This window comes from Aphelocoma coerulescens, chromosome 2, assembly GCF_041296385.1.
Source record: "Aphelocoma coerulescens isolate FSJ_1873_10779 chromosome 2, UR_Acoe_1.0, whole genome shotgun sequence".
Lineage (NCBI taxonomy): Eukaryota > Metazoa > Chordata > Aves > Passeriformes > Corvidae > Aphelocoma > Aphelocoma coerulescens.
In genome coordinates, this window is record NC_091015.1 from 124,203,773 (window position 1) to 124,230,225 (window position 26,453).

General features: G+C 37.8%; 1 protein-coding gene across 2 annotated transcripts in view; it reads left to right on the forward strand.

Moving 5' to 3' along the window:
- The window catches only part of ASXL3 (ASXL transcriptional regulator 3), a 120,760-nt gene that overhangs the window by 29,209 nt on the left and 65,098 nt on the right, over positions 1-26,453 (forward strand). The window contains exons 4-5 of one of the 2 annotated variants that reach the window (XM_069004681.1): positions 21,741-21,849; positions 23,204-23,315. In XM_069004681.1, coding sequence (XP_068860782.1) covers positions 21,741-21,849; positions 23,204-23,315 — 221 coding nt within the window. Of the gene's footprint in view, positions 1-21,740; positions 21,850-23,203; positions 23,316-26,453 lie in introns of those variants that run through there. The other variant, XM_069004680.1, reaches the window with a different exon arrangement.

A 26,453-nucleotide genomic window follows, 5' to 3' on the forward strand; every position in this document is an offset into this window, starting at 1 on the left:
GAGAGACCTAAATACATTCAAAATAATCACATACTCTCTGAAGTTACATCAGGAAAGTTTCACCATATCTTCAATCCATCCTCCAAGCAGTGAAAGTTTTAGGGTTGGTTTATTTGTTTTGGGGTGGGGGGTTTGTTTGGTTTGGTAGTTTTGTTTTGTGTGTGTGTAGTATGTTTCCTATAATGTAGTGCACTAAGCCTCATTTAAAAAAAAAAACCAAATTACTGAAGAGATGCAGTTTTCCAGTCTACAGACTGTTTTCTTGTCCTTTTATCCGAGGTCTGGCTGCAGTTCTATAAACATGACTATGTGAGAGGTAGGTAGATTAAATGCATTCTCTGATTTTACTGCCTTTATCATATTGTTTTGCCAGCATCGCTTTAAGAGAAGCAAGGACATAGAAGAATATAGTTGTCCATTGTAGTCCAGACACAAAATTTTCAAAAGTATTTTATGGAAACTGAAAGTTGACAGAATGTGTTTTTCTTTCCATCATTGTCCTGAAATGAAGATCTACCACGTATTTACACTAGAGAGGTAATAAACCAGTGGTTTTGAAATAGAAGTCAGAAGGAAGAGAGATTAATGTCAGTGCAACTGATATAACTAATAGATACAACTGATGCTAGTTAGGGGCAAAATGTGGGAATCTTGCTGAGTAGCCAGTAACCTTGCTCAGCTCTCTTGTGCTTGGAAAAGGCAAGAATAATCTACTGTATTTACTTCACGTAGTAGTTGGACAAATGTGATTCAACACATAAGCCTGTCAGGAGCAGCCATATATATAAAAATTTCAAACACTGAAGGATACAGACACTTTAGCTAGAAGGAGTCACCTTTTGAATGTACACTCTAGTAAAATATGCTTAGGAAAAGGGTTTAATCTGCTGAAGGCTTAAAACCTGCAGTGAAAATTGAAGTCTGGCTGAGAAATTGAAGGCATGCCTGCGTTTAATGGATTTGTGAGCTTTTGTTGCACCATACAAGTTAACCTAAGAAGCTGCTTTTCCTTGCAGGTGTAAAATGAATTACTCTAGGTTTCAACTTGCTGGTTGCTGATTGAGATTTATTTGTTGGGGTTGAATTTTTTTGGCAATTGTTTTTGTTCCGTGTATTTCTCTTTTGCATTGAAAAGTTAGTATTTAAGCCTATTATTTATTACTGCTTTGAATTTCATTTATCCCACAGCTGACTTTTGTCTTTATTTATAAGCATTCTGTCCTAAGGGACATGCACAACATCCCACAAAACAGTATAATCTTCTTCATGCTATTTCTAGTATTCCATAGCAACTGAGGAAAAAAAAAAGAGACTAAACTGAACACTACAACACAGGCAATTCATTACAGATTTTCCGCTTAGTATTCAGTAAATTGTCAAGTCCTTATTTTCATCATTAGCATATTTTTCACAGAGCAGAAGCATAGCCATTTCTGGCAGACTGAATTAAATCTGTTTTACTTGAATGTGAAAGAAGAAAACATTGTCAGGCTTTCTATGAAAGCACCATTTTCTAGTAATAATTTATTACTCTGGAACAGTGTGCTGTGGATGTCTTTATGTTTCTATAAAGATATGGGTGTGTATGTTTCAGTCTACCTGTAGTTAAACCATTCCTTAGCCTGTAGGGGGAAAAAAAGCAGAAAAATCTATAAGGTGGTTTGGTTTGTTTTTTTTTTTTTTTGGCTATTCATATTGCATGAGCTGAGAAATTTACTAGTTCTCTTTTAGAGAGATTGATGGCTATGCACTGGCACATTTAATTTAAATTTTTGTAGTACATTTTTATAGAATCAAACCCCAAAAAAAGCCTCAGAATTTCAGTGTCTGAGGACAATGAAAAGTATCAGGCATAACTATTCAGAAAATTTCTTACATACATTAATTTCTTTTCTTTGTAAGGCTAGCTGATAGCAGTTCCATTTTATTCGAGTCTCATAGGTAGTCTTAAGTACTATGAAATTAAATTATGTGCATCCTTGTCATTTCAAAACAGAATTTAAAAAGTGCCTGAACATATTTTCCTTGCCTATGTACTGTCATGTGAAGTAAAAATGTTTTATTCAATATCTGATTTTTCTTTCAGCAGTTTAGAAAGCTCTTGTCTTCAAGTCTGTTTTATGATGGCTGTATGCTAGAACCAGTAATTGTGTGGCTGACAAATATTTACAATATTAAAAGAGAACTGGGGACCAAAATGTATACCTCAAAGGAAAGTATAAATAAAAGAACTTAAAAACTGCGTGTATGATACTGTGTTTATGGGCTTGAGTGTGCAAATAACACCTCCAGAGACAAATTCACCACTGTACGTGTACACATGCCCTTATATGCATATAAATTGTAAATCACAAAATTAAGATCAAATACATCCTTTGCTCAGTTATTCCAAGAGCTGAGTATCGGAGCTCAAACGATCCTCAAGAACTGTTTTGCTGTTTGCCCTCAATAGCTAGAAGAGGACAAATTGATTTCTCCCTCATTTCCTTTGGTTTTCATTGTATTTGTAATATGAGGAAAGGAAAATGGGTTCTAGCAGCTCTTTTCAGTAAGTGCTACCTCCCAGCAAGAAAAAAAAACAAGTGCACATAGCTGAGTCACCCTATTTAGGATCTTGCAGCATCCACAGCTACTGCAATGTTTCAATAAGCTTGCTTAAGATACCTTTATTTGCTCTCAGAATCCATGAAGATACACCATTTAGAGATTCACTGGCATGCCTTTATATTTAATTAGCTAATAAAACAAGTGTGGGATCCAGACAACTATTCTCTCTTGCAAATGGCCCTTAATACTTTCTAGTCCATCCTTTTTTTTTATGTTACCAAGACACCCTGAGTTTTTCTTTCCTGGATTGCTAAGTATTTTATGTTACCATTATCAACCATGAAATCCTTGTGTAAAAAATAACGTGTGTCCTCTACAACCATCACAAAGGAAAAAAAAAACTATGACCCATAAGTGACAGAAAGGAACTTTTTGAGAAGATACCTTAAAGAATATATGACAAGCAAGAAGTTGTTGTTTGGCTTTTATTTGTTACTTTGTTTTGTTAAAGACTGCTTGCTTTCTATCAGGGAATCTTTCCTTAGCCAGTGAAAATTCAACAGTTTCAAAGTGTATTTGTACTCCTGTCTGTCCCCTTTGTCCAAAGCCAACATTATTAAACCCAGTCCAACCACTGACCTTTCTCTGTTTGTAGTAGCAGCCTAATGATATAAATGTAAACTATTGCATCAAAATATCATTCAGTCAAATAATACACTGAACTATATAAAGTAGTGTTGGTACAAGATTATTTGTGCCCAAGCTACAATCCAGGATTTATGACATGATTGGTACTGTTGGTACTGTGAATTAATTTCATATTCTACTTCTCATTCATTTTTTATTGAAAACAGAAAGCAATTTTGGGTTAAGACTGATTTTCTTTTGTGGTCCACATTATTTTTTAGTTTCTTTTGCATGTGTGGCTCAGCTCCTCCATTCAAAGGGACTTTAATAAGGACTTCAAGCTTCCTTTCAGGTGGAATGATGTGGCTATCAAAAATGACCAGTCTGAAACTTTTATTTTTGTCATCAATGCTGTATTTTCACAAAATATTTGATGGTTTCTTTTGTATAATTTGAAAACATTGTATGTGACATTTTGAAATTAGATTGACTTCTAATTATAAGTTAAATAGAAACTTAAGTTTCCCAGTTCTAGACTTAAGGAGCTGTCTTAAGTCAAAGAAGAAAAAGGAGATCTGCTAATAGACTAATTTGCAACAGCTGGAGTAAGTTAAACACAAAAATAAAAGTATCTGCTTGATCCTTTGAGGGAAGGAAAAAAAGTTTTACTGTGCTGTTTTGCCAAGTTAAACTCCCTTACGTACAGCAAGTATAACTTAAACATTTCACATCAATGCAAATATTTTAATTTGACACAATACAATAAATCATACGTTGCTGTATTTTTAAAGGTACAGGGTGTACTCTGATTGCCCATTCTGTATTTATTTTCAGGCTTTTCTTACAGGCAAGGGCAAGGGCTCTTAACAAAAATATTTTACACACATAATTGGCATGTATTAGTCAGCAAAGATGTAGTAGTTACATTTATTTTAATATTTAGGGTGAAAGTATGGTCTTGCTTGTACAACTGTTTTTCTAGGAATAAGTATTACTAGAAAACAGTAATTTGCTTCAGATCTAATTTTATTTGTGATTACTCCCAGCTTCCTTATTCTTTGTATCAGTTTGATTTTTCTGCCTGTTTTGGTGATTGACTAAAACATTCTCAAGTTCTGAAAGACTGTTTAAGTACAAGAATAATGAGAAAAGTCTTCTGTAAGGAAAGGAATGATTCTTTTTATTCATTCATTCTCTCGCATTATACAACAGACGGTAGAATTTATTTTTCTTCAATTGAATGTGAATTGAAGATGTAGAAATAGATTGGTTTTTTATGTCCTAGCATTCTCTTTTTGGATTGGTTGCAATGTTTTGGATGTTAAAAATAAGCATGTGGCTTCTTCATAATTGTGCCAGAATTTGATGTTTAGTTTCAAAATTCTGAATTCCTTCAGTTAGAAGTTATGTCCTAATTGAAAACTGGAGAGGAGGAACAAAGAAACTGTGGAGATTTTCCTGAACTTTGGTGAATGACAAGGAATAAGATATGGTGCACTTTCTTTGGTTTTGAACAGAAATGGACAAAACTAAAATTAAATTTACGGATTTCAGTTGTTCTTGCTTCATAAAAAGGTTTAGTATCATTTTATACTGCTTTAAAAGAAATATGATTCTTTTATCAGAATAGGAAGTTGTAGGATGAAGGTGGGGAGGGCAGGAGAGAAAGAGAGAAGACACTGGGAGAAGAATAAGGAAGAGAGAAGAGATAGGAAGCAAAGACAGAAGATAGAAAAGTAGAAGGATAAAAGAGAGAGGAAAGGGAAATAAAAGAAAACAGACAATGAGGATGTGTTCATGACAATGCTCTGGCAGTGTGGGGCTGCAGGGCCAGACACAGCCTTGTGGCTGAGATAGTGGTGCCTCTGGAGTAACATATTCAAGAAAATGCAAAACCAGCACTCAGGCAGAAGAGGAGAGTGGAAAGAGAGTGTGGAACAGTGGTATGAACACCAAGGCCAGAGAAGAAGGAGGAGGGAAGGAGGCGCTCTGGGCACCACAGCAGAGGATCCCTTGCGGGCTGTGGAGGGCCGCAGCAGAGCAGATATCTGCACTGCAGCCAGTGGAGGACACCACGCTGGGACATTTGGATATTTCCTGAAGGAGATGTTGCCCACAGAGAGAGCAGGCTGCAGCAGACAAAAACTGTGAGGAGGAAGCAGTGGCAGAGAGGAGCAGTTGTGGACTGACCGTAAACCCCATGCTTCAGCACCCCTCAGTGTGGGAAATGTGGAGGAACTGGGAATGAAAGAGAAAAATTGACCCTGGAAGGGGAAAGCTGTTGTTTTAATTTTTTTTTTTTTTCTTTATTTCTCTCTACCCAAATCTTTTTAAATTGGCAATAAATATATTTTCATCAAGTCGACTCTGTTTTGTCTCTTGCTGTAACTTGTAAGCAATCTTAACAAGTTTTTCATCCCCTCTTTTCCCTGTTTCCTGTTGGGGAGGGGGAGGGAAAGGCTGGGTGGGCATTTGGCTGCTAGCCAAGGCAAACCCAGCACTAGAGGAAAGAAAGGAAAAACAAGGGAGAAAAAGAGCAGAACAAATAAGGTAAAGAGAAAAGAAAGGAGAAGAATAAAGATAGAAGGAAAAAAGTAAAGGAGAAGGAAGAGAGAAGTAAAAAAGAAGAAAAAAAACTGAGAAGAGAGAAAATAAGGAAGAAAAGATGAAAGAATGAAAAGAATAGAGGAAAGGAAGAAAGGGCTAGGAAAAAAATACAGGAAAAGAGAAAACAATGAAAAGTAAGAAAAAAGAAAACAGGGAACATAGAAGAAGAAGAGGAGAACAGAGGAGGGAGAAAAGATGAAAAGAAGAGAGAAATTAAAGGGGAAAGAAAAAGAGACATGCAGTGAGAGAGAGAAAAGGAGAGAAAAAAAGAGGAAGAGAAATAAAGAGAAGATTGAGAAGAGAAAGATAAGGGAAAGAACTGGAGAAAAGGAGACAGAAAAGAAAATGAGAGAAAAAAATAATGAAAAGGAAGCAAGTCGAAGCAAGTTCACTGTGGTTGAGGAATCTGTAGCTGAATGCTGTTAGCAGCAAAGTTTAAAATTTTAACTGACAGAAAGAAGCTTGTATGTGGTAACCAAGACCCTGGAAATTACTTTCCATCAAGTAAAAGTGGTAAAATCCCTATATTAAAATAACTCAGCTTTGGTTTCAGCAGTGCCATTCAATGAATAGGTACATTATTTCCAGGTAAAAATTTCCAAAGAAATTGTAATAAGCATTAAGAACTTTCTTACTGATTTGGACTGATTACTTAAGTGGGTGGGTGGGTGGTGTGGCTGAAATGGCATAGCAAACTCTGGCAGGCCAGCATGTTGGCATGCATCAGTTTTTAAGAAGGGGCAAAGTTACTGAGCCAGTTTAGATGGGATAACTGAGTAGGTTTTTGATAGTAAAAAAGAAAAATAATCAGTTTAAATTCAGCATAGCTATTTACTTTCACGCTGTTGTTTCTGTCAGGAAGAAATATTGTTTAATAAAGTAATGGCATATTACAGCCTGGTAGCTCAACATTCACTAAGAGATTAAAGATTTCGAGATTTGTGATATGAAAAAATAAATCCATAATTCTCATAAAATATAAAGAATAGTTTTAAACTGTGTAGTACTTAGTAAAGTTCTCTATATAGTACTTTGCTTGGCAGTACTCTTTTATTATTTCCTTAAATGGTTAAATCTCGCCATAATTTAAGCCTTTTCTCTGACATACATCACATGCCTTTTAGAATTTAATTCTGATAGGTCTTAACAGCATGTTGTGTTTTGCCTTTTGTGTTTTGTTTTCATTACTGGGGCAAGGTAGAAGGAGATGTATGTTCATAGGCGCATCTTTCAGTTTTATAAATTTAGTTGCAACTGGTTTTAATGGCAGCGGCTGGGAAATTGCGTCAAAATCATGTGAGGGAGCCAGGAACATGACAGAAGGCTCCAGTGGTGGAAGGTGTGGGTGTGTGGGGCTCCATCCAGCTTGGTAATTCTTCTTTCCCTCAGCAGGGTGGTACCCGCGCCTCTCCCCTCCTCTGCGTCCTCTGGCGCCAGATGCAGCAACCCAAGGGGTTACGGCTGAGGCGAGCCAGCTGCATCTGGCACGTAGGGTCGGGAGCGCTGGAGGGAGCGTGGTGCGTTAGCTGACAAAAGGTGAAATACAGGCCTTGCTCTGAGGAGTCTGAAATGGGAATCAGTTGTGTCAGTCTGAGGCCATCCTTCTCCAGTTACTGTAAACCAATATTGTAGCCGAAAGAATAATCCTGCTCCGTCCAAGCTGCTTTTTCTATTCTGGTCTGCCCACCTCCCTGTATGCTGGCACAAGAGTCCACATGGCTGTTTGGGGAAATAACCAAGTTTTAAATAAAGAAAAAAGGGGTGTGGGGGGAGAACGTGTCATGGAGACAGGAACACGTGGTCTGCCTTAGAGGGAAGCCGCTCAAGCTGCCTTTTTTGAGTGGTAGAGCTGGTAGAAAGTGACATGAGTCCTGTATTTGTCCTGGTGCAAACCTCGCTGGTGAAAGCAGCAACTGCTCCATAGCCTTACAAAAAGGTACAGAAATGCACTTTTGCTGGCATAACTGCAGGGTGGTGTCTTGTAACCATTACAGCTGTGGTAACAGGAGTTCCTGCTGTGGATGATAAGAAAGGCTGGAAATTCTTCTTACCAATCAGGGGAGGAATATGGGTGGAAGCTGTGACCTGCATCAGGGTTATGGTCCTGGTATAGCATGATAAAGTAGGAATCCTTCTCAGTCTTCTGAACTAGGCCTGCCTCACAGTGGTTTTCTGGCAACACTTTGTTCTTCTTTTTTTCCCCCTTTTCTTTGTGCAACAGAGTTAATGAAGCCACTGTCAGATGCTGCATGGGCTTCCTCTGTGGGTGGTGCAGCAGCTCAGACGTCCTGTTGTTCTTTTGCAGTATATTTTGTCACTTTGTTGCAGATCTCCAGCAGAGGCAGCTAAGCAGAGAATGAGCAGTTGCAGCAGTTTCCAGGCTTCTTGAGGAAGCTTCCGGGAAAATCTTCTGGGAGCTTCTGTTTCTGGGAACTTTGGTGGTATGCTGCAGCATGTCAGGGCTATTGGAGGCATTTGACTCAGTTCTGACAGACAGCTTTTGTTGGCTACTTACTGGTTGTGGACTACCTATGTAGTAGTCATAAGATCACTGTGGATAGAGACTCCTAAAATTGGGAAGATGGAAATGACTTCTGGCAATAGAAGAAAGCTTCTCTGCCTACAGAGGATAGGTGTAATGCACTGGAGGGAGGTGAGTAGGATTGTCAGAGGAGACAATCAGAGCCAGCTGAGGCCCAGCCACACTGTGTACATGAAGAGGAAAATGAGTGACAGTTGTTTGAGATCATCATCATGACAGAGACATCACCCGTCTTCCAGCCTGGTGGACTTGATATAGCTGGAGGTTTACTTCTTGTTGGGTACTTGAATCACAGATGTTGCCAATGGGCATTGAAGCCCTCAGACTTCATCCCTTGGTGTTCACCCATGATACTACTGGGGTGAACCCAAGTGTGTTAAAAGTGACTTCGCTGACTGGTGGCAAGGGTGAAGATCACAAATACCTAAGTGGTGTTTTTCTCAATCCTGCCAGTGAGGTGGAAATGCTCAGGTGGCAGAGGACACATCCATCAAGTCCAAGTCTGGCTGCATGACTGGTGTCACAGACAAAGCCATAGCACCCCGTTTGAGGAATAAGAACTACTGAATAGGGACAGGATTCATGAGATGGAGTGTGGCAAAGGTATCTTTGCTGACACAATCTGAGTCATCTCTTCTATAGGGCTTTGAAGCAGCTTCTTGATGTGCAGGTTGCTGGAATTTGAAGAGAAGTAAAGGCATGGGGATCATTGTGGAGGTGTCTGATGATAAACATAATTGGAGAAACCTTGTGTTTTCTTTATGCAGTCTCTGCACACTTTCAGAACGCCTTAGGGTTACAAACATGGGGAGGTAATGCACACAATAGGGTGCTACTCTGGATAGATAGAGGGATGCAGGCTGACAAAGAGGGGCAGTGCTTGCAAAGGAGGGGTGTCAGTGCACAGTGCCTTGCCCTGGAATGAGCACTGAGCCTCAGGCAGAGCAACACAAATAATGCTGTGGTGAGCATCTGCTGCAGACCATCTGGCCAAGAAGTAGATGAGGCCTTAAAGTAACTGCTGGGTACCTTGCAATTATTTCAGACCATAGCAGTTGTGTGGGATGCAAGCGAGCCAGGCCATTCCTGAAAGTCAATTTCTTGATGCAGGTGATGTGCTGTCCTGGACTCCTTACATGTGAACAAGGAAGGACTGATTGAATGTATGAAGGTCGATGACTGCTTTGGCCATGGTTAATCATCAAACTATGGACAAAAGGATCCAGGAAAGCTGTTTTATCTTCCTTGGTGAATGAGAATGGCTCATTATAATGCACAAAAAGTTTAGCAAATGTGGCAGAAAGCCAATATGAGCGAGAAGAGGCAAATCATGCCTGGCCAGCCTCTTTACCTTCTATGTTCAGATGACTGGTTCTGTGCATGAGAGGACAGCAGTGGATATCTTCTACCTCAGCTCTAGCCAGACGTTTGGCATCATTTCCCATAGTGTCTTCACAGCAAATTGATGACATAGGAGCTCAAAGAGCTGACAGTAAGGTAGATGGGAATTTGCTTTGACTGCAGGCCCCAAAGTGTTTTGATCGAAGGTGCTACCTCCAGTTGGTGACCAGTTACTAGGTGGCGTTGCTCAGACATTGATACTAAGGCTGTTACAGGTAGCGTTGCTGTTAAACACGTAGAATCTGGGACAGAGTGCACAATTCAGCAGGTTTAGAGGAAGCAATTGGTACACTGAAGACTGGGCTGTTGTTCAGAGGGATCTAGACAGCAGAGAACTGTGCTAACAGGATCCTCGTGAAATTCCACACAGGCAAGAGCAAACTTCTTCATCTGGAACACAGTAATCCATCTGGTGGTATAGGCTGGGGGCTAACAGGGCACGAATCAGCTTTGCAGAAAATTACGTGGGAGTGTGGTGGTTAACAAGGCAGCTATTAGTCCATCAATGTGCCCTTGCAGCAAAGATGGGCAAGCTCATGTCGGGTTGTGTTGGCAGGAGTGTGGTCAGCAGGCAAAGTGAACTGATCCATCCCCTCTGTTCAGCACTTGTGAGACCTTGTTTGGAGAACCATGTTCAGTTTTGGGCCCATTCTTCCAGGAAAGAGGTTGATACATCAGAGTGAGTCCATTGAAGGTTCACCAAGATGGCTGGAGGCTGGAGCATATGGTATATGAGGAAAGGCTGAGAGCTGGACTTGTTCACACAACAGAAGGGAAGGCTCAGGGGGATCCCGTGGCACTCCACTGCTAACTAATGGGAGTGTGTAGGGAAGACAGAGCCAGGCTTTTCTTGGAGGTTGCATAGTGACAGCATGAGAAGCAAAGAATGAGAGGCATCAGACACAAACTGGGACATGAAAACTTTGATTTGATACTAAGAAAAATGCCTTCCCAGTTCGAGCAGTTAAGCACAGGAGGAAGGTTGTCCAGGGAGGCTGTGAGGTCTCCATTCTTGGAGATTGAACAAATCTTGAGTGGACAAGGCTGAGATTGAAGTGGCCCTGCTTTGAGCAGAAGGTTGGACTAGGTAACTTCTGGATGTTCCTACCAGAATAAATTATATGAGTGCATGAAACTTGGTGGAGCTGAATGTTCTTAAAAATAGCTGTAACTTTTTTTTTTTTTTTGGGGGGGTGGGGTGGGTGGGGTAGGTTGGTGTGTATTTTTTATTTTGCATTTGACTAACCCGTTGTATATCAATAACACATTAACACACACACACAAAGATATTCTTAAAATACTACAGGGAAAGTTGTGGGACTGGCCAATTAAAAAGCCAAATTAAACAAGAGAACTTGGGATAACTTCATACAGGTCCCTTGTGTAGGGTGATTAAGTTTTAGAGGCCAAAAGGCATTCAGTGATTATTGACTATGTCTTGTTCAGCATAGTCACTTTACTTTCCACCTTAACTATTTTTTTTTCCTTGAGGAGTAAGCTTCACCCACCATGAAGCCAAGAATATTTGGAAGGGTGGGGTGGTTTTTTTCATTTTATACACTGCACATTTTGTGGCAATGTTTTTCTTGGGTTTAGTACATTTTTGAATGTAGCACAGTCATTACTTCATTTTTCTAAACATATGTATTTAAAGCCCACAAGGGTCTGTGAAATCTGATACTAAAATAAGACATCGTATATATAAAAACCATGGTTTCGTTAAGAAAGCCATTTTTTAACCTCTACTCCAGAATTCCTTTAATGTGGCAGGAATTCATTTTTTTCCTTTATTTATGGTTTTGTCCTTCATGGTGATTATTGATATTGGAGTAGAAAATGAAAAATGTACTACTGCTTTTTAATGAAATCAGTTAAAACTATTAAAAGGAAATGTTTTATTAAAAGAGAAAGGTACAAAAAAGTACATTTTTGAATAGGAAGTAGCCGTCAGACAGAACTGTGTTATTTAACCAGTATAAGAATTTGTTACACAAAAAAAAATCAAATGGTTTCTTTTAAGTGGTGTTGAATGAGGAGGGTGTTTTCAGTCCAGGAGACACCTTAGCTGTCATGACTCTCTCTGACGCATGCTGATTTCTTGTTCTTTTGGCATGATTTCCTTTCTGAAACATTTTTCTTTCAGGATGATTCCAAAAGGTGCTCTTTATTATTTGCCTGTGTCTTTCAACGTGTTCAAAGTGCCCTTTTTTGTTAGCATTGCTCTTTTTCTTGTATTATTTGTATTTCTTGTATTATTCTTGTATCTTGTACTACATCTAATGAAATGGTAAGGATTCAAAGTGCAGAGATGCATTTACATATATCCTTTCCTTAAGACTTTTCTTCACAAAGAAGAAAAACCTGCGGTTTTCCCAGGTGTTAGGGAGCACAGAGAAGTGTAAACATTTCTCCATAAAACTTGTATTCTCATTTCCTCTCTGGCTGAGGAATGCTTGTTGCCATATGTGAATATCATTTAAAGAGGTGTCGTGGAGTTTCAAACATACTTTACAGAACAGAGTATTCAAGGAGACCTACTCAGAGGCATGACTGGCAAAAGATAATCAGCAAAAATAACAGCATGGGGTATTTGAATTTCAGGAAAATTGTTAATACCTTTCAGTCTGTAATATATAATGTGGCATTGGTACGATGGGTTTGTGTGCTTTTTATTTTCTCTTCTCAAATTTACCTGCTATACTGACAGCATCTTGTTTTCAGATACATTATAAATATTTTCGGGGGAAAATTTCTAACAGTAGCTCTGTAAAATTCTGTTCAGGAACGCTTAAATTTTACACAGGTTCTGGAACTTTTATAAATAAAGGCTTTCTTGTGACGGAAAATGGTTAAAAAAAAAAAGGAAAAAACCTGGCTGACTTAAGGAGTACTGAGATTTTCAGTGAACTTTTGTTCACAGGGCTTTTCATTTTATTGTTTTAGAAGAGTTGTAATAAAGCTCCACTTTCAGCATGGATGAACTCCATTTGCTGTTTTCTTCTGAAACATTAATGTGGCTATTGTCACCAGGTTTGACACCATCAGAAGTTTTCTCAGGCTGCCAGCACCATGAGATAAAATAGACTTTGCTCTAGACAGTAAAAAGATTCATTACCCACGTTGTACAGTATCAGAACTTCATCTACCTTGGCCTCAGACCAGAGAGCACTCAAAAGGTAAGGGTGGAAATGCCAAACTTGATTGAAATGTCTATGAAAGGCCATTGCACAGAGCAGAGGGCAGGATCAGATGTGTTTTCAGTAATCTTTACCCCTGAGGAAAAGAAGAGACATCAGGTATACAATAGTGCTGCAATACAGCTAAAAGGTGAAAAATATGCCTAAGTCTGTGCCATCATTTGGAAAAGTAAGACAAACTCTTAGCTACTGAGAGGAAATTAGAATAAAAATTTATGTGTAGCCATGCATGAAAGCTTTGCTTTCCAAGAAACATCTTTGATTGTGTGGTCAGTCACTTGTAACTGGCTATGGGTGAATGCAGCCAGTCTGGCCAACTCTTAAAAAAACCCCCCACATTTTCTTACCAGCATACTCTCTCTTTTTGTCCTGTATGCCTTCAGCTAGCAGTTTCATTCACTTGTCCACCTTAGTTCTGACATGGTGATGTATGTCTAGAGGTTTATTACATTTGTGCTTTATTGTATGTGTTAATGCCCTGTAATTACTGCACACAGTGACTGTATCTAGATGTACAAAAGGCCCAGAGGGAGATTGCTTCATGCAAGAGGATCCGAGGATTAGTAGAAATAGGTCTTAAGGGTAGTGACATAAGCTCCAGTATTTGTTTATTATGTATATTCTTCACAGAAGACTTGAATAATATTTGTATGTCTCTCTTCTAAGGAGAGACGGTGTTGCTTAATGCTTCAAAGGCGGTTTGGTAATAGAGCGAGGAACCCTGTTCTGTGAGAGCAGCTTCACTTCTGACCCCTTCCCTAATTTGAGTTTTGGTTAATTCAGAATGTAAAACTAGACTCAGGTGAGTTTGTAAATGAGATTACCTGCTGAGAATGCACAAAGATTATTTTTTTATAATACCTAGCTTGAATTTAGGATCCAGGTTGAGTTTTTATATATTATTGCTGCAGATTATTTCATATTTGAAGGACATTGATAAGGTTCAGTTTCTTGGTCACATATCACTTTAGTCAACTGTGATTCCAGCTGCTTGTAACTCCCTCAAAGCTGCAAAGGGCAGGGTTCAAGTTCATTACTAGGTTCTTCTGGTTTAGATATTTGGGGTTCAGTACTTCGGTTAACTTCAGTGAAAACTGATAGCTAAGTTCTGCTAGTTTGTGAGATAGACCTTGGGTATCTCTGACAGATGTGTTACATCTGTGTACGTGTCTGTACTGGTCCTTGTTTTTTCCATCATGCTACCAATAACCAGGCTTCTATCTCCACCTGTTTTTAAAAAACAAGAAATTTGTATGAGAGTTGAGTATGAAGCAGTGTCAGTAGTACCAATAATGGATCTTTTCCCCTAGCATCTTATGGTAGTTATTTGCAGTCTGTGAGACTACAGACAAATTAACTGCACTACTCTCTCTTGTTGCCTGATAGCCTGGCTTATTTGCTCTGCCCAAGAATAGTAGTTGGTGGTATTGGAAGGCTGAAAGTCAGGTACCATGTGTGAAGCATAAGTAGGACCAGAGATGTAAAAATTTTCTTCAGGGTGCTGCCCAAATGAGAACAAAACTGATGTTAATTCTGGTTAATGTAGATAAAAATGATTGAAAATAAACTTTAAAAAATGTATTTAAGAATTGTCTTTTAATCCTTTAAAATGCATTTAAAGATTCAAGTGGGAGAGCTTATGTAAGCAATAAAATTTAAGTATGATTTATTGAGACTGTGTAAATAGTATTCAACCTGTACATACTTCAATTCCTATAAAACTTAAGCAAATAACTTAAGGCTTAAGACTTTATTTATTATGACTTTATTATTTAAATGATTAAGTCTTCAGAACATAAATAGTTTTGACAGTCACGTCGACTATTCATATTGAGTATTTTCTGTAGTTCTCATTAGTAGTCCCTTTAAAATTAAAAAGCCAAATGGAAGCTCCAAAAGAAAAATGTTTTTTTTATTGCACCAATTTATGAATAAGAACTTTGTGAGAGAGGCTGAGATCTTCCAGCTCTACAGTTTCACTAGACTGTATATATAAAAATAGTAGATGGTTCCCTAGCTACCTACTACCCACATATTAAGAGATGGTTTTATTGTTTAATAAATCACATTGGATATGTGATATTTTGGAAAGTTTCTCCTTTTTTCCTTTTATATCCCACACATCTAGTGTATTTTCGTTCAGCATTTAAGAGTCAATATCTTAATCAAATCAAGGTTCTTTCCAGAAATTATTTTACAGAAATAAGTACACTTGTAATGATTTAGTAAATATGGTGTCATTGCTATTTTAACATCAGAAAATACGCACAGATTAATTTCTGTACAATAAGTTAGATAATTGATGACTACATTTGTAGTGTGAATAAACAAAAAGTGAGGTTACATTAAAGCTCTATTTATTGGCTGATTGTGGTATTTAATAATTTCAAGCAATGAACAAATTAACCTAGGAGTAGGAAAATAAATGGAAAAAATCAAAAGCAAGATTTTAATTGATAGTTCAAATCAAGTTTTCTGTTTGATAATTTAAATTGGTTTAATTTGGATTTCCATGTTTAGTCTTATGATTTTGCTACTGAAATAAAGATGTCTGAGTGCAACTGTACCTGGAATATGTGGTCTGTATATAACATTGGCTGAGAAAGCAAATATACCACTTGCAGTCTTCCTGTGTTTTGGGTTTTCATGGCCAGGTTTTGATAGTGGGGGGCTACAGGGGTGGCTTCTGTGAGAAGCTTCCCTCATGTCCAATGGGGCCAATGCCAGCTGGCTCCAAAACAGGCCCACTGCTGGCTGAGGCTGAGCCCATCAGCAATGATGGTGGTGCCTCTGGGGTAACGGAGCTAAGGAGGGAGAAAAATCCCTGCACAATAGCAACTACTGCTGCAGCGAGGAGTGAGAATATGTGAGAGCAACAGCTCTGCAGACACCAGGGTCAGTGAAGAAAGAGGAAGAGGAGGTGCTCCAGATGCTGGAGGAGAGATTCCCATGCAGCCCGTGGTGAAGACCATGGTCCTGAAGGACTGCACCCTCTGGAAGGAACCCACCCTGGAGCAGGGGGAGAGCGTGAGGGGTCCCCACCCTAAAGGGGTGAGCAGCAGAGACAATGTGTGATGAACTGACCACAACTCCCATTCCCTGTTCCCCTTTGCTGCTGGGGAGGAGGTAGAGAAAACCTTGAGTGAAATTAAGCCCAGGAAGGAGGGAAGGGTGGAGGGAAGGAAGGTGTTTTAAGGTTGGGTTTTATTTCTCTTTTTTCTACTGTGATTTGATTGGTAATAAATTCAATTCTCATTTCCCCAAGTCGAGTCTGTTTTGCCCATGATGATTATTGCTGAGTGATCTTCCCTGTCCTTACTTCATGAGCCTTTCCTTATATTTTCTCTCCACAGCCCAGCTGAGGAGAGTGATAAAGCAGCTTTGGTGGGCAAGTGATGTCCAGCCAGGGTCTTCTGGTTGGTTTGTTTAGACTAACTTGTAGCGTTTTTTGCTGAAAAAGTTGTAGGTGATTGGCAGGAAATCTTGCACTCGCCAGCTTTATTTTCCACTATTTGCCTGTGCTCTCTGCTTCCCTCTGTGCCAAGGGAAGGATCCTGTGCCTGTGCCATTAGAATATAGTGAAACGTCTGAGTCTTTTATTCAGTCTTCAATTCACTGGACCTCTCCTGGTTGTTCCTCCTGAGCCCAGGCTGGAAGAATTTGCCTTGGCCCCAGCACTAACTGCTGCTGCAGCACTGCCAGCTCAGTCAAGCCTGGCTGTGGGAGGAGAGCAGCTCTCGACTGGTCAGCAGCAGTTTGCCTGTCATCTTCATAAATAGCATAGCTATCTTCTTGTCTTGGTATAGCTGCTTAGGTTCCTGGTGGTTTTCTGTGTCACTCCTGAGCTAGGTCACAGCTACAGTCTTGTGAGGCAGGTTGGGACATTTTGCTGACACCTGACAGCAGGACTCCTTGGAGATTGTGGGAAAGCTTTTAAGAGAAGCCAGAGGGCTTCCCCACACTGGGCATGCAGTGCTGTGTGGAACACTTCAGCAAACAATGCACATCTAGACATTGAGTCAATTTTCCAGCGTTTCTAGCTGCTGTATATGTTGGAACAAGTATACTTAGGGTGCATGATTAACCTCAGCCCTAACCAAATTTTTGATTTATTGAAGAGATAAAGGATCACAGATTTCATTGCTGGATGGATGCTCAAGAGATCATTCAATACAAACACTGGGACAGGTTCCAGTCTATGTATCAGCCAGGACTGCTGTCTGTATGATCTTCTGATGAAGGTCATTTTATAAACTCCCCTGCTCTGTTCTGATGTTGGTTAAAACATCAGCAGCTACATTCACACTTTTAGGCTATCCATGAACTTTCTTTTTCTTCCCCCAGTGGCCATGAAGAACATTAATCTCCATTGACTTCAACAGCCTTTTACGTATTTGTGGAAAATTACAATTATGCCTTCTTTTATTTTTCCCTTTACGTAATACACAAATGGATTTTCTGCAGCCTTCCCTGATAAGTTTTATTTTCTTTATCTGTTATCACTCTGAAATTATGTAACTTACATGCATTATGAACATATTGTCTTCTGTGTGACTTCAAATCATGCCGAGAAATTAGTTCTTAAGCCTTTTGGTTTTACTTTGTTTCTAGCAGTGAGTAAAAATTGTTGCTCCCTTGTGACTATTTATGGATGCATGTAAAAAGAGCAGATTATTTCAAACAAATAAGTACTGACCAAATTTACGACACCTAGGTGCTCTTCTTACAGCAGTCATCATTAGATTTGGGAACATGTCAGGAAGAGGAGGGAGTTACACCACGTACAGTGGGGCTGAGTGGCTGAAATGCTGCCTGCTGCAGGACCCAAGGTGCCTCGTCTGCAGTGTCAGGGAACTTCCACTGTCTGCCACACTATTGCCTGGACAAGGCAGCTTTAGTCAATTTGTTTTCCATATAAAAGGCATCTTTTTTTTGCCAAGATCATAATTTTTGTCTCTTGGCAGGCAGTCTAGCAAAGACCATTAGAACTATATATGTATAACCGTAGAAGTTTTCTGTGTTTTTCTGACAGAACCATGTGTTTGAGAAGTCAACAACATAAAAATAAGTAGCGCTTTTACTGATGTTTTTACAAGTTTTTTATAGGTTTTTGGGGAGGGTGGCAGAGGAGGAAGTAACTGAAGTCTGTACTTCTCCTACATGTTTTAGCAGAGATTGGTGTGTGCCGAGTCTGGCATTTCGATTTAAGGTAACACGGGCTGTGTGACCAGTAGAGGGAGCCCAGAGTCACAAAATGTTGGCGATATTTTTGACTGGGGGAGTTGGGGGTGCAAAGTTTGATTTGATAATGTACAGCAATTTTGAAGGGATGCACTGAATACTACCAGCTTATAGTGATTTTGGGAGGCAGAATTTATGAAACATTGAAATGTCCAATGTCTTTTAAATGATCAAATTGCATTAGCAATTTTTATGTTGAAAGGTTAATGAGTGTTTTCTTTTCTTTCCTATGTTGCTGATTGTTGTAACATCCTAACATCACCTTTACAGAAAGTAAGTAACTTTTCATCTTCTAAACCTTTTTGAAAGTGTGTGTGTGGGGAGGGTATACTGCTTGTATATGTGTATAGATGTGTATGTATATAAAATAAACATAGAAGCAGAAAAATACCAATCTTAAAGACATACTGCTACAGATTGTAACTTCCATATATGAATGACTTCTAGAATACCACAGTGGTTTAAAGCAGTCTCACTTAAATGATGATAAATAGTGTGAAAGTTCTGCATCTGAGGACTGTAAATGGTAAACATATTTCTTGTGTGCAGACTATGGCAATAAAACTTGCAGCATATCGATTTAAAATATATTATGGCTCTAAAAATTCACAGATATCAAGTTGCAGAGTAAAGTGTTATTGTATCCAATTTCATTTAACTGAATCAAAGTTGAACCGATTTGGAGTGTTTCAAGAACTTAGGTCAAGCTGTGCCATTTTTGATATTCAAAGATACTCAGCCTTATGTTTGGCAGGCCTTGACTGCTGTATTAATACATGCCGGGAGCTCTGAGCAGAAAGAACATGTCCTCAGGCTGTAGGAGAGTTTAGAAAGCATGCAATAAGTAGTACAGATCCCTTGGAAAGTGCTCTATGATTCAGACATCAGTCTGCATCATGGGATCTTTGATTGCTGCTGTTTTGAACCTCAGTCCCATGTGCTGTGATAGCATGTGTTGCAAGCATCAGTTTGGGTAACATTTGGGAATTTTAATACAGTGTTTTAAGGATGCCAGTGCTGACAGAAGAATTGGCAAGTCATTGGTTGACATGGGGCAAAGTAGCACTGACAAAGGGCATCATGGAACTTAGCTTGATCTGTTAGTTCAAAATAAATCCCACCCCTCAGTGTTCCCAGGTTATTTTCATTTGCAACTTAAAAATATTCTGCGTGGGGTTTTTGTGCTCATTATGGATGTACCCAAGTCTAGTTTTCAGGAAGGGTAGATATGGCCCTTTGGTTGCATGCCATTAGGAGTTGCAGGTCTCTGTAAGAAACAAGCATTGCCGTAGTTAAAGTGCTTCTTGGCTCAGTAGCCGATACAGGTTTCTTTGTAAGTCAGAGAGTAGTTTCTATTGTCCACTTGCCAGTTGTCTAGACTTTGAAGATTAAGATATCTGCTGTGAGCACAGTAGTGATCATGAGATGTTGCCAGATCCTCTATTTTGCGTTCATTCATCCTGTATCATTTTTATTGTTTAATGATATCTAAAAATAAGTGTGGAGTCTAGAGTATCTCCATCAGAATAGGAGGAGAATACAAATCGTGCATACAGGCACACACAGTTTTGTTTCTTGTTGACATACCAAGTTTGTGTTCTGCTGCAGAGTCAGCAAGTTCTTTCTATCTTGCAGAGAAAGCCTTAATCGGTGATAATGTTTCACTAAAAAGATCCAAGTCTGAGAGAGTTGAAATTGCTTCACGTTATGTATGTTAACATATGGAAGAAATTACACAACCATAACTGCTGTATTAAATGCTTTGTGTCTTTGCTTGTCAAGCATTAATACAGTAAGGAAAATGTGTAAAGAGAAGTATCCTACATATTGCAAAAGTGTTTAAGTAATCATTAAACTCAATGAACTCTCTTAATGTTTTCTGTCCCACTGCTAGCAGTATCATTTTAGTTCCAACATATTTTGGTTTGTATTTTTTTAAAGTGTTATATCAAAACCAAATGTGGAGCTAGTTTTATTTGCAGGGAAGAAAAAGAAACAGCAAAAACTTGTCAGAATTTTCATATTGTGTGACCATGTTCAGAATACCCATAAAGTAAGTACCTATTACAAATCGGATGTGTTTATCAACAAGCAGCATTTTTACCTGCAATTTTTTATTTTAGATGTAGTAATATGATACATTAGGTGACCTATAGTAAATAAATTGTAATAGACAGGATTTCCTGGCCTGAGGGCACTTTATAGTTTAATTTTTACCGGAAGAGCAATTACCACACTATTGATCTTGCCATTAAAATAATGATACGTGTACAATAAGGATGAATTTTGTTGTAACAGAGCCATGGCAATCAACAGAAAGCATAACCATCTGAAATACAACAATTTCAATCCATTTTCACGTTTAAAAAAAAAAAATTAGACGTGTAATTTTTAACCAAGATTGGATGTTGTCTTACGATACTGCAGAATAAAGGAGAGTAGTTTCTGATGAACTTTGAAGCCCTGTTCCTGGTTTATGGTTGAGTATATAATTAATCCTGAAATACTTAGCAACACACTTAATTTAATGCACAGGCATTGTTCCACTTAACCAAGTGGAATATATTTATGTGGCTAAAGATAAGCGTGCGTGCAGACTGGGGACCCCAGGGAAGAAGCACAGTTTCAGATTCAGTCCCTGAGTACATCGTGTACATTAGCCAGTAAATGGGGACAAAGATGTGATAGTACATCTGTAGATCTTGTACTTCAATTCTTAAATTAAAATTAAATAAAAAAATTTATGACAGCCTTCTTCCCCACCATTTTTAGATCAACTTTTCAGAATAGTATACCTCTAGCTAGGCTAGAAATATTTGCTTTCTTTTTCTGATGTAAACATGTATATACTTCAAAGATATCTCTGTCCAAATACTGATTTTTTTTCGTAATGTGTTGTGTTTCTTTTTAAATAGTCCTTTAACATGCATTCCACAGTGGTATTACAATTACTACCTTGAGTAGGTCAGTCTCTTAATCTCTAAACCAATTCTAATTAGAAAAGATAGTGCTTCATAAAAGGCACAAGTGTGCTTATATTTGCGTATAATAATGCATGCTGACCATGTTGAGCCAGAAGAAGGCTTTACTATATATCACTTTTAATTTTAAATGTGTTCTTTCTGGGCTCTTTATTATTCTTTTGTTGCCTTTCATCCTATGGGATGCAGCTGCCCTTGAACTTGGTACTGTTTTGATCATTCATGTGCAGCAGCCACATTGTCTGTAACATTTTAAAAATGAGGCTTCATGGTGTTATTTATGAAGTAATTTCACATAAATATTTGGACTTTGGTTCTTTCAGAATGTGGAGCTGGTTGCTGTATGAAGAAAAGCATAATTATAATTCACAGACTTTTTGCCTCAAGCCTAGGGGACAGATGCATATGATTAAGTTTGAAACTGGCCTGTTATTGTAATGTAGATGTTGTCAGGGTTGAGAGAATTAAAAAAAAGGGGGGGGGGGCACAAAAAAAAAAAAAAAAAGGCCAGGCAAGCATGAGTTTTTAAAAAAAATAGACCAAGGGAATAGTTTTACAGAGGCACTCAATCTTAGACTGCACAATTTTATTTTTCAGTGGAACCTCTCCATTAGCTTGCCTGAATGCAATGCTTCATACTAACACTCGTGTAGGTGATGGAACATTCTTCAAAATCCCTGGGAAATCAGGACTCTATGCTCTCAAAGTAAGTTTAAATTTTGTCTATGGATTGTACATATAGCTATTAATCCATTTTATGAATGTCTCAATAGATATAAAGGTAAACAGATTAGATTCTTTGGAGAGGAAATGACCTGATAGTCCTTCTAACTGCTTTCAGATGTCTTTTAAAAGGATTTATAATGAAAGTAAACATTGAATGCTTTATCCTAGAAAGCATGTACATGTTCTTGAATTTGTCACATGGTATAAAAAACATGTAGCTTAGTTAAAATGCTGCTTTTTCCGAGTTGTTCACAGTAAGGCCTTTGTTTTATGAGCAGTGAGCTCAAGAGGATCACTGACTTTCTAATTAAGTAATTGTATTAATGTTTGATTTTTGAATAGTGAAAAATTATTTGCAAGTCTAATATAAATCAGCTTTTAATTTAAAGGTTGCATCATTGCTTTTGAGAAGGAATATAATTACAATGATAGAATTTTGCCTTTATGCTATTTATATTCCTTTTTATTTTTCTGTTTTGGTATGAACATGATGTTTACTGTGGGTGGAAAATTTTTCTTGTCGTACGTAATCAAACTTAGAGGGTTTCACAATAGAAGTGGAAGATTGTGAGGCAGAGATGAGAAAAAAGAAAGTGAGGTTATCTGCTTGGCAGTCTAAATGTAGTCAACTAAAATTTTGGGCCGGGGGAAGGATCTTTTGTAATTTATGACAGATGTATTTGATGTTAGCGTATAAAAATATAAAAGTATATAGATTTGTCTGTTCCTGCTAACTAAAAATCCTGTACCTGAAATTGAATTAATAGTTTTCAGAAGCTGTCTTTCCTAATTTACTAGAACAAATGCTGTTGTTTTTCTTTAAATCAAGAGATATTCTTGGCACAATTCCAGGAATTCACAATCACTCCCATGCTTGTGAGCTCCAGGTTGCTTCAGCTATTTGAATTCAGGAAACAGGCAAAGGCAGAAAAGAAACATTAAAGGATTTGTGTTTTGCTGCAGTGTTGTAGACACTCAAGTGGAAAACTAGGATTTTTAACAGCCACACAAGTCCGTTTCTGTCAAAAAAAAAGAAAAAAAAAGAAGAAAACTGGAAGATCTTGCATCTTATGTGACTTTTTTGGTTTTAAAAAGAGCATGTTATGACTTCAGAAAACAGCTTTTTTGCTTTTGGTTTGCAAGTTTTTTCATAAAAGTCTTTTTTTATGGCTCTCTCTAAAGTAACTCACAAACATATTCTATTTTATTCTTGGGTTTTTTTTGAAGTGTAAGCATGAGAGTACACTGCAGTAATCTATTTTCAGAGATGCAGCCGGATCATGATTGATTTTTTTCTTGTTAATTTTATTTTTATTTTTATTTTTTAACTGTAGAAAGAAGAATCAGCATGCCCTACTGATGGAACATTGGATTTAGGATGTGAATCTGAGTTAGATGGCACTGAAATGGCTGAGACAAACAATAATAATGGAGAAGAAAATGGTGGTAGGTGATTTAATCTCAATATTAGAGGGCATATTTTGGGAAAATAAAAAGTACTGTTTTCTTCAGATTTTCATGGTGTGATTTCTAAGCGGTATAAATAATATTTTGTACTCAGTGGAACTATTTTGAGTGGCTCCCTTTCTTTCTTGGACTTATGAAGGAATCAGGAACACTAAGTGCCTTTATTTGACTTAGGGTTTTAAAAGACAAAGAATAGTGCTGTTGGGTGTGTTTTCAGTAGGTAATCTTTTAGCTTGCAATTTTTTTGTTTAGGGCCCAGAGCTAAAGAATAATTTGCCTTTGCCAGGCTTCAGACTTGGCAGTTGTCAGATTCAGACATTTCATTGATTTCAGTGTGGACATGCAGGGTTGGTCCCTCAGTAGAGTTCTGTGCAGAGGACAAAGGTTTGTATTTTTTTCTTTCAGCCAGAGATACTCCTGTGTGCCATCCTGACATAAAGACATGTTGAAGTATCAAATTCTATGCATTTTTTTTTCTCTAAGATAATGTCAAACTGAAACATTGAGATAACTTAAAAATGGCAGGCTTAGAATTTTTTTTTTCCATTTTGAGAGTTAATAGTTGGTCATAAAGAGAGCATCAGTCACCTAAAATTACTTGCAAATAACAGGAGTATTATTCTTATTGCAACTTAGCTCATGTAATGATTATAAAGTGAATGCTTTCTAAAGAAAATCCAGCTGTCCAGGACTTTTGAAATACACCTTTCTTTGATCAGTTCACTTCTTTTGTCCCATCATAACCTGTCCCACTGCTGGACTGTAGCCTGCAGTTTTGGCTTGCTTGGTGTATGGTGAGACGGTGTCCTGTTTACAACTAGGACATGAAAAGGCTCAGCTCTTGTTGTTGTTGTTCTGCTACAGGTTTCCTTTTTTAGCTGGAGCAACTTACTTAGCTGTCTGGCTGCACCTTTACAGGACTGATACTGCAATTTCAGTATTGCTCTCCAGCAGCATTGAAAAATCATAAAGTGTTCAGAGATAGGAGTAGCGGAACTATCCAAGAGACGTTGTTGTGGGTTTGTCTAGGACTGCAGTTTTGAAGCTCTGTGGAAACAAAAGTCAAGAGTTATTAAATGTCTCTGTTTCTTCATTTTCTTTGATATATTTTGTCTACAAATTAACAGACTCTGCATGTGCAGTGGTTTGATGCTTATGTGGTGTATGCTACATGTTTAAGTGACCTTACATGCTTGTAGTTCTTTGACAATTCCTGTTCGATACTCAGAAAATTTGTTGATGCACAATTCCTCAAATTGCAGGAAGAATAGAGCAGTAAAAAGCAGTGTAAATGCAGTTACAAATACAAAGCAAAAGTTGATGTTACTTGTTATAAACAAAAATCATGACAAAAAATGGGCAATTATTTAGGAGTGTTAGGATGTAAATAGGATGTTACAGAATGTAAATGGGATGTCATAATTCCAGAAGTAGAAAATTGCTGGGTTTTCACTGGGAGCAGGCTATGTACTGTTTTCACAGTTCACAGTAATAAAAATAATTATAGCACTTGTGATGGCATAAAAGAGAAGCTGCAAAAATTTAACATTTTATTTGGAATAGAGCATTAAATTACACCTAGATTGGTTTTAAAGCTGAGAACTTTCCTTCATTTGTCATCTTTACCAAATCTTGAAACACAACAATATATTTAACATTTTGAAAACAAGACATTTTAATTTTTTTTTTTTCATGCAATGGATATCAATGGATATATTTTAAAAAAGTAAATGGGAGGGCAGTAGTGAGTCTCTGTTGCCAGTGCTGCATGTGATCAATTAAGAATTAAAGGCAGCATATATTTCATGAATAGCATATCAGTCAGCTAATACAGAACATAATTTTGTCAAACATGTCTGATAATAGCTTTTCTTGAGACTACAAGTTTTGTTGTTAAAGATGTCATTTATATATGCTTAGAATTCTAATTTCATTTACAGTGTAGAAGGCTTGGCTTAAAAATAGGACCATGCCCAAGAAATACAGCCAGTTTTTAGTGGATTGAAATTGCAAATTATTTAATCTGCAAAGGCATAAGAATCACCATCCACAGTAGGCATTTTGCTCTGGAGGGTGGCTTAAGCATTCTTCATTCAATATTTTTTTTAATGTCAATACTTTTTGAAAACTATAAAATCATTCTAGCTTAAATTTATTGGTAATAAATAATTTTGAGACTTCTCTTGATTGCCTTGTAAATATTGCAGTTGAACAGCATGAATTTTTTTTAGACTTTCAAGCAAGGAAAAAAGGTCACGTTTATGCAGTAGAAACATGTATTCAATAAATCTGTATATCTGAAAAGCATTTAAGGATCACAACAGAAAATAAATTGAACATGTATGAGATGCTTTTGCTAATTAGTCCAATGCAGTTCTTGAACTATAATTCTGATAGCACTGATTAAAGAATATAGGCACAGATTTTCCTTTGAGTATAGCACTAGTTAAATTATTACCAGCGTATTGCATTCATTATAGCTGTAAGAAAGAATTAAGGTAAACAGGAAAGGATTTAGAAAAGACATGTAAGAAGTCCTGAGTGAACAAATGCCTCCTTTGTTCTGGGAGATTTAATAGGGATGGTCTCATTAGTTTATGAAAGGTGAGGTGGTGACTTGATTGGTTTGTAAATATTTGAGAAAAGTTATTTCTATAGAAAATACTTGGTCTAAGAGACCAATTACACTTTTCACACTAAAGCTGTTTTTTTTTGTTTCCGGGAAACTATTCTGTGACAAAAAGGTAACATTTAATTCAGTGTAAAAAACACTTTATGAAATTCTCTGACTTGTGTTTTAGCATATGTGATACATAGGAGGATGGGCATTGCTTGCACATTGAATTCTTAGTTGCCCGATAGTTTGCATTTTTATTTGCTCTTTTCCACTGTGATAGAGTCCAGAAGCCCCAGTTCTGACAGAGTGATCAGAAATTGTTTAGCAAGAGTTTAAAAAATGCCTCTTTAAATGTAGCTGGAAGCAAAAGGATGAAACTGCAAGCAACAGCCTCAGCCCATTTGTGGGTTTTTTGACCATAGTCTTTCGGAATAAATGTACCAGCTGACACTCAGACAGAGAAGAATCACATCATTCCTCAGCAGGTACATTTTTCACAG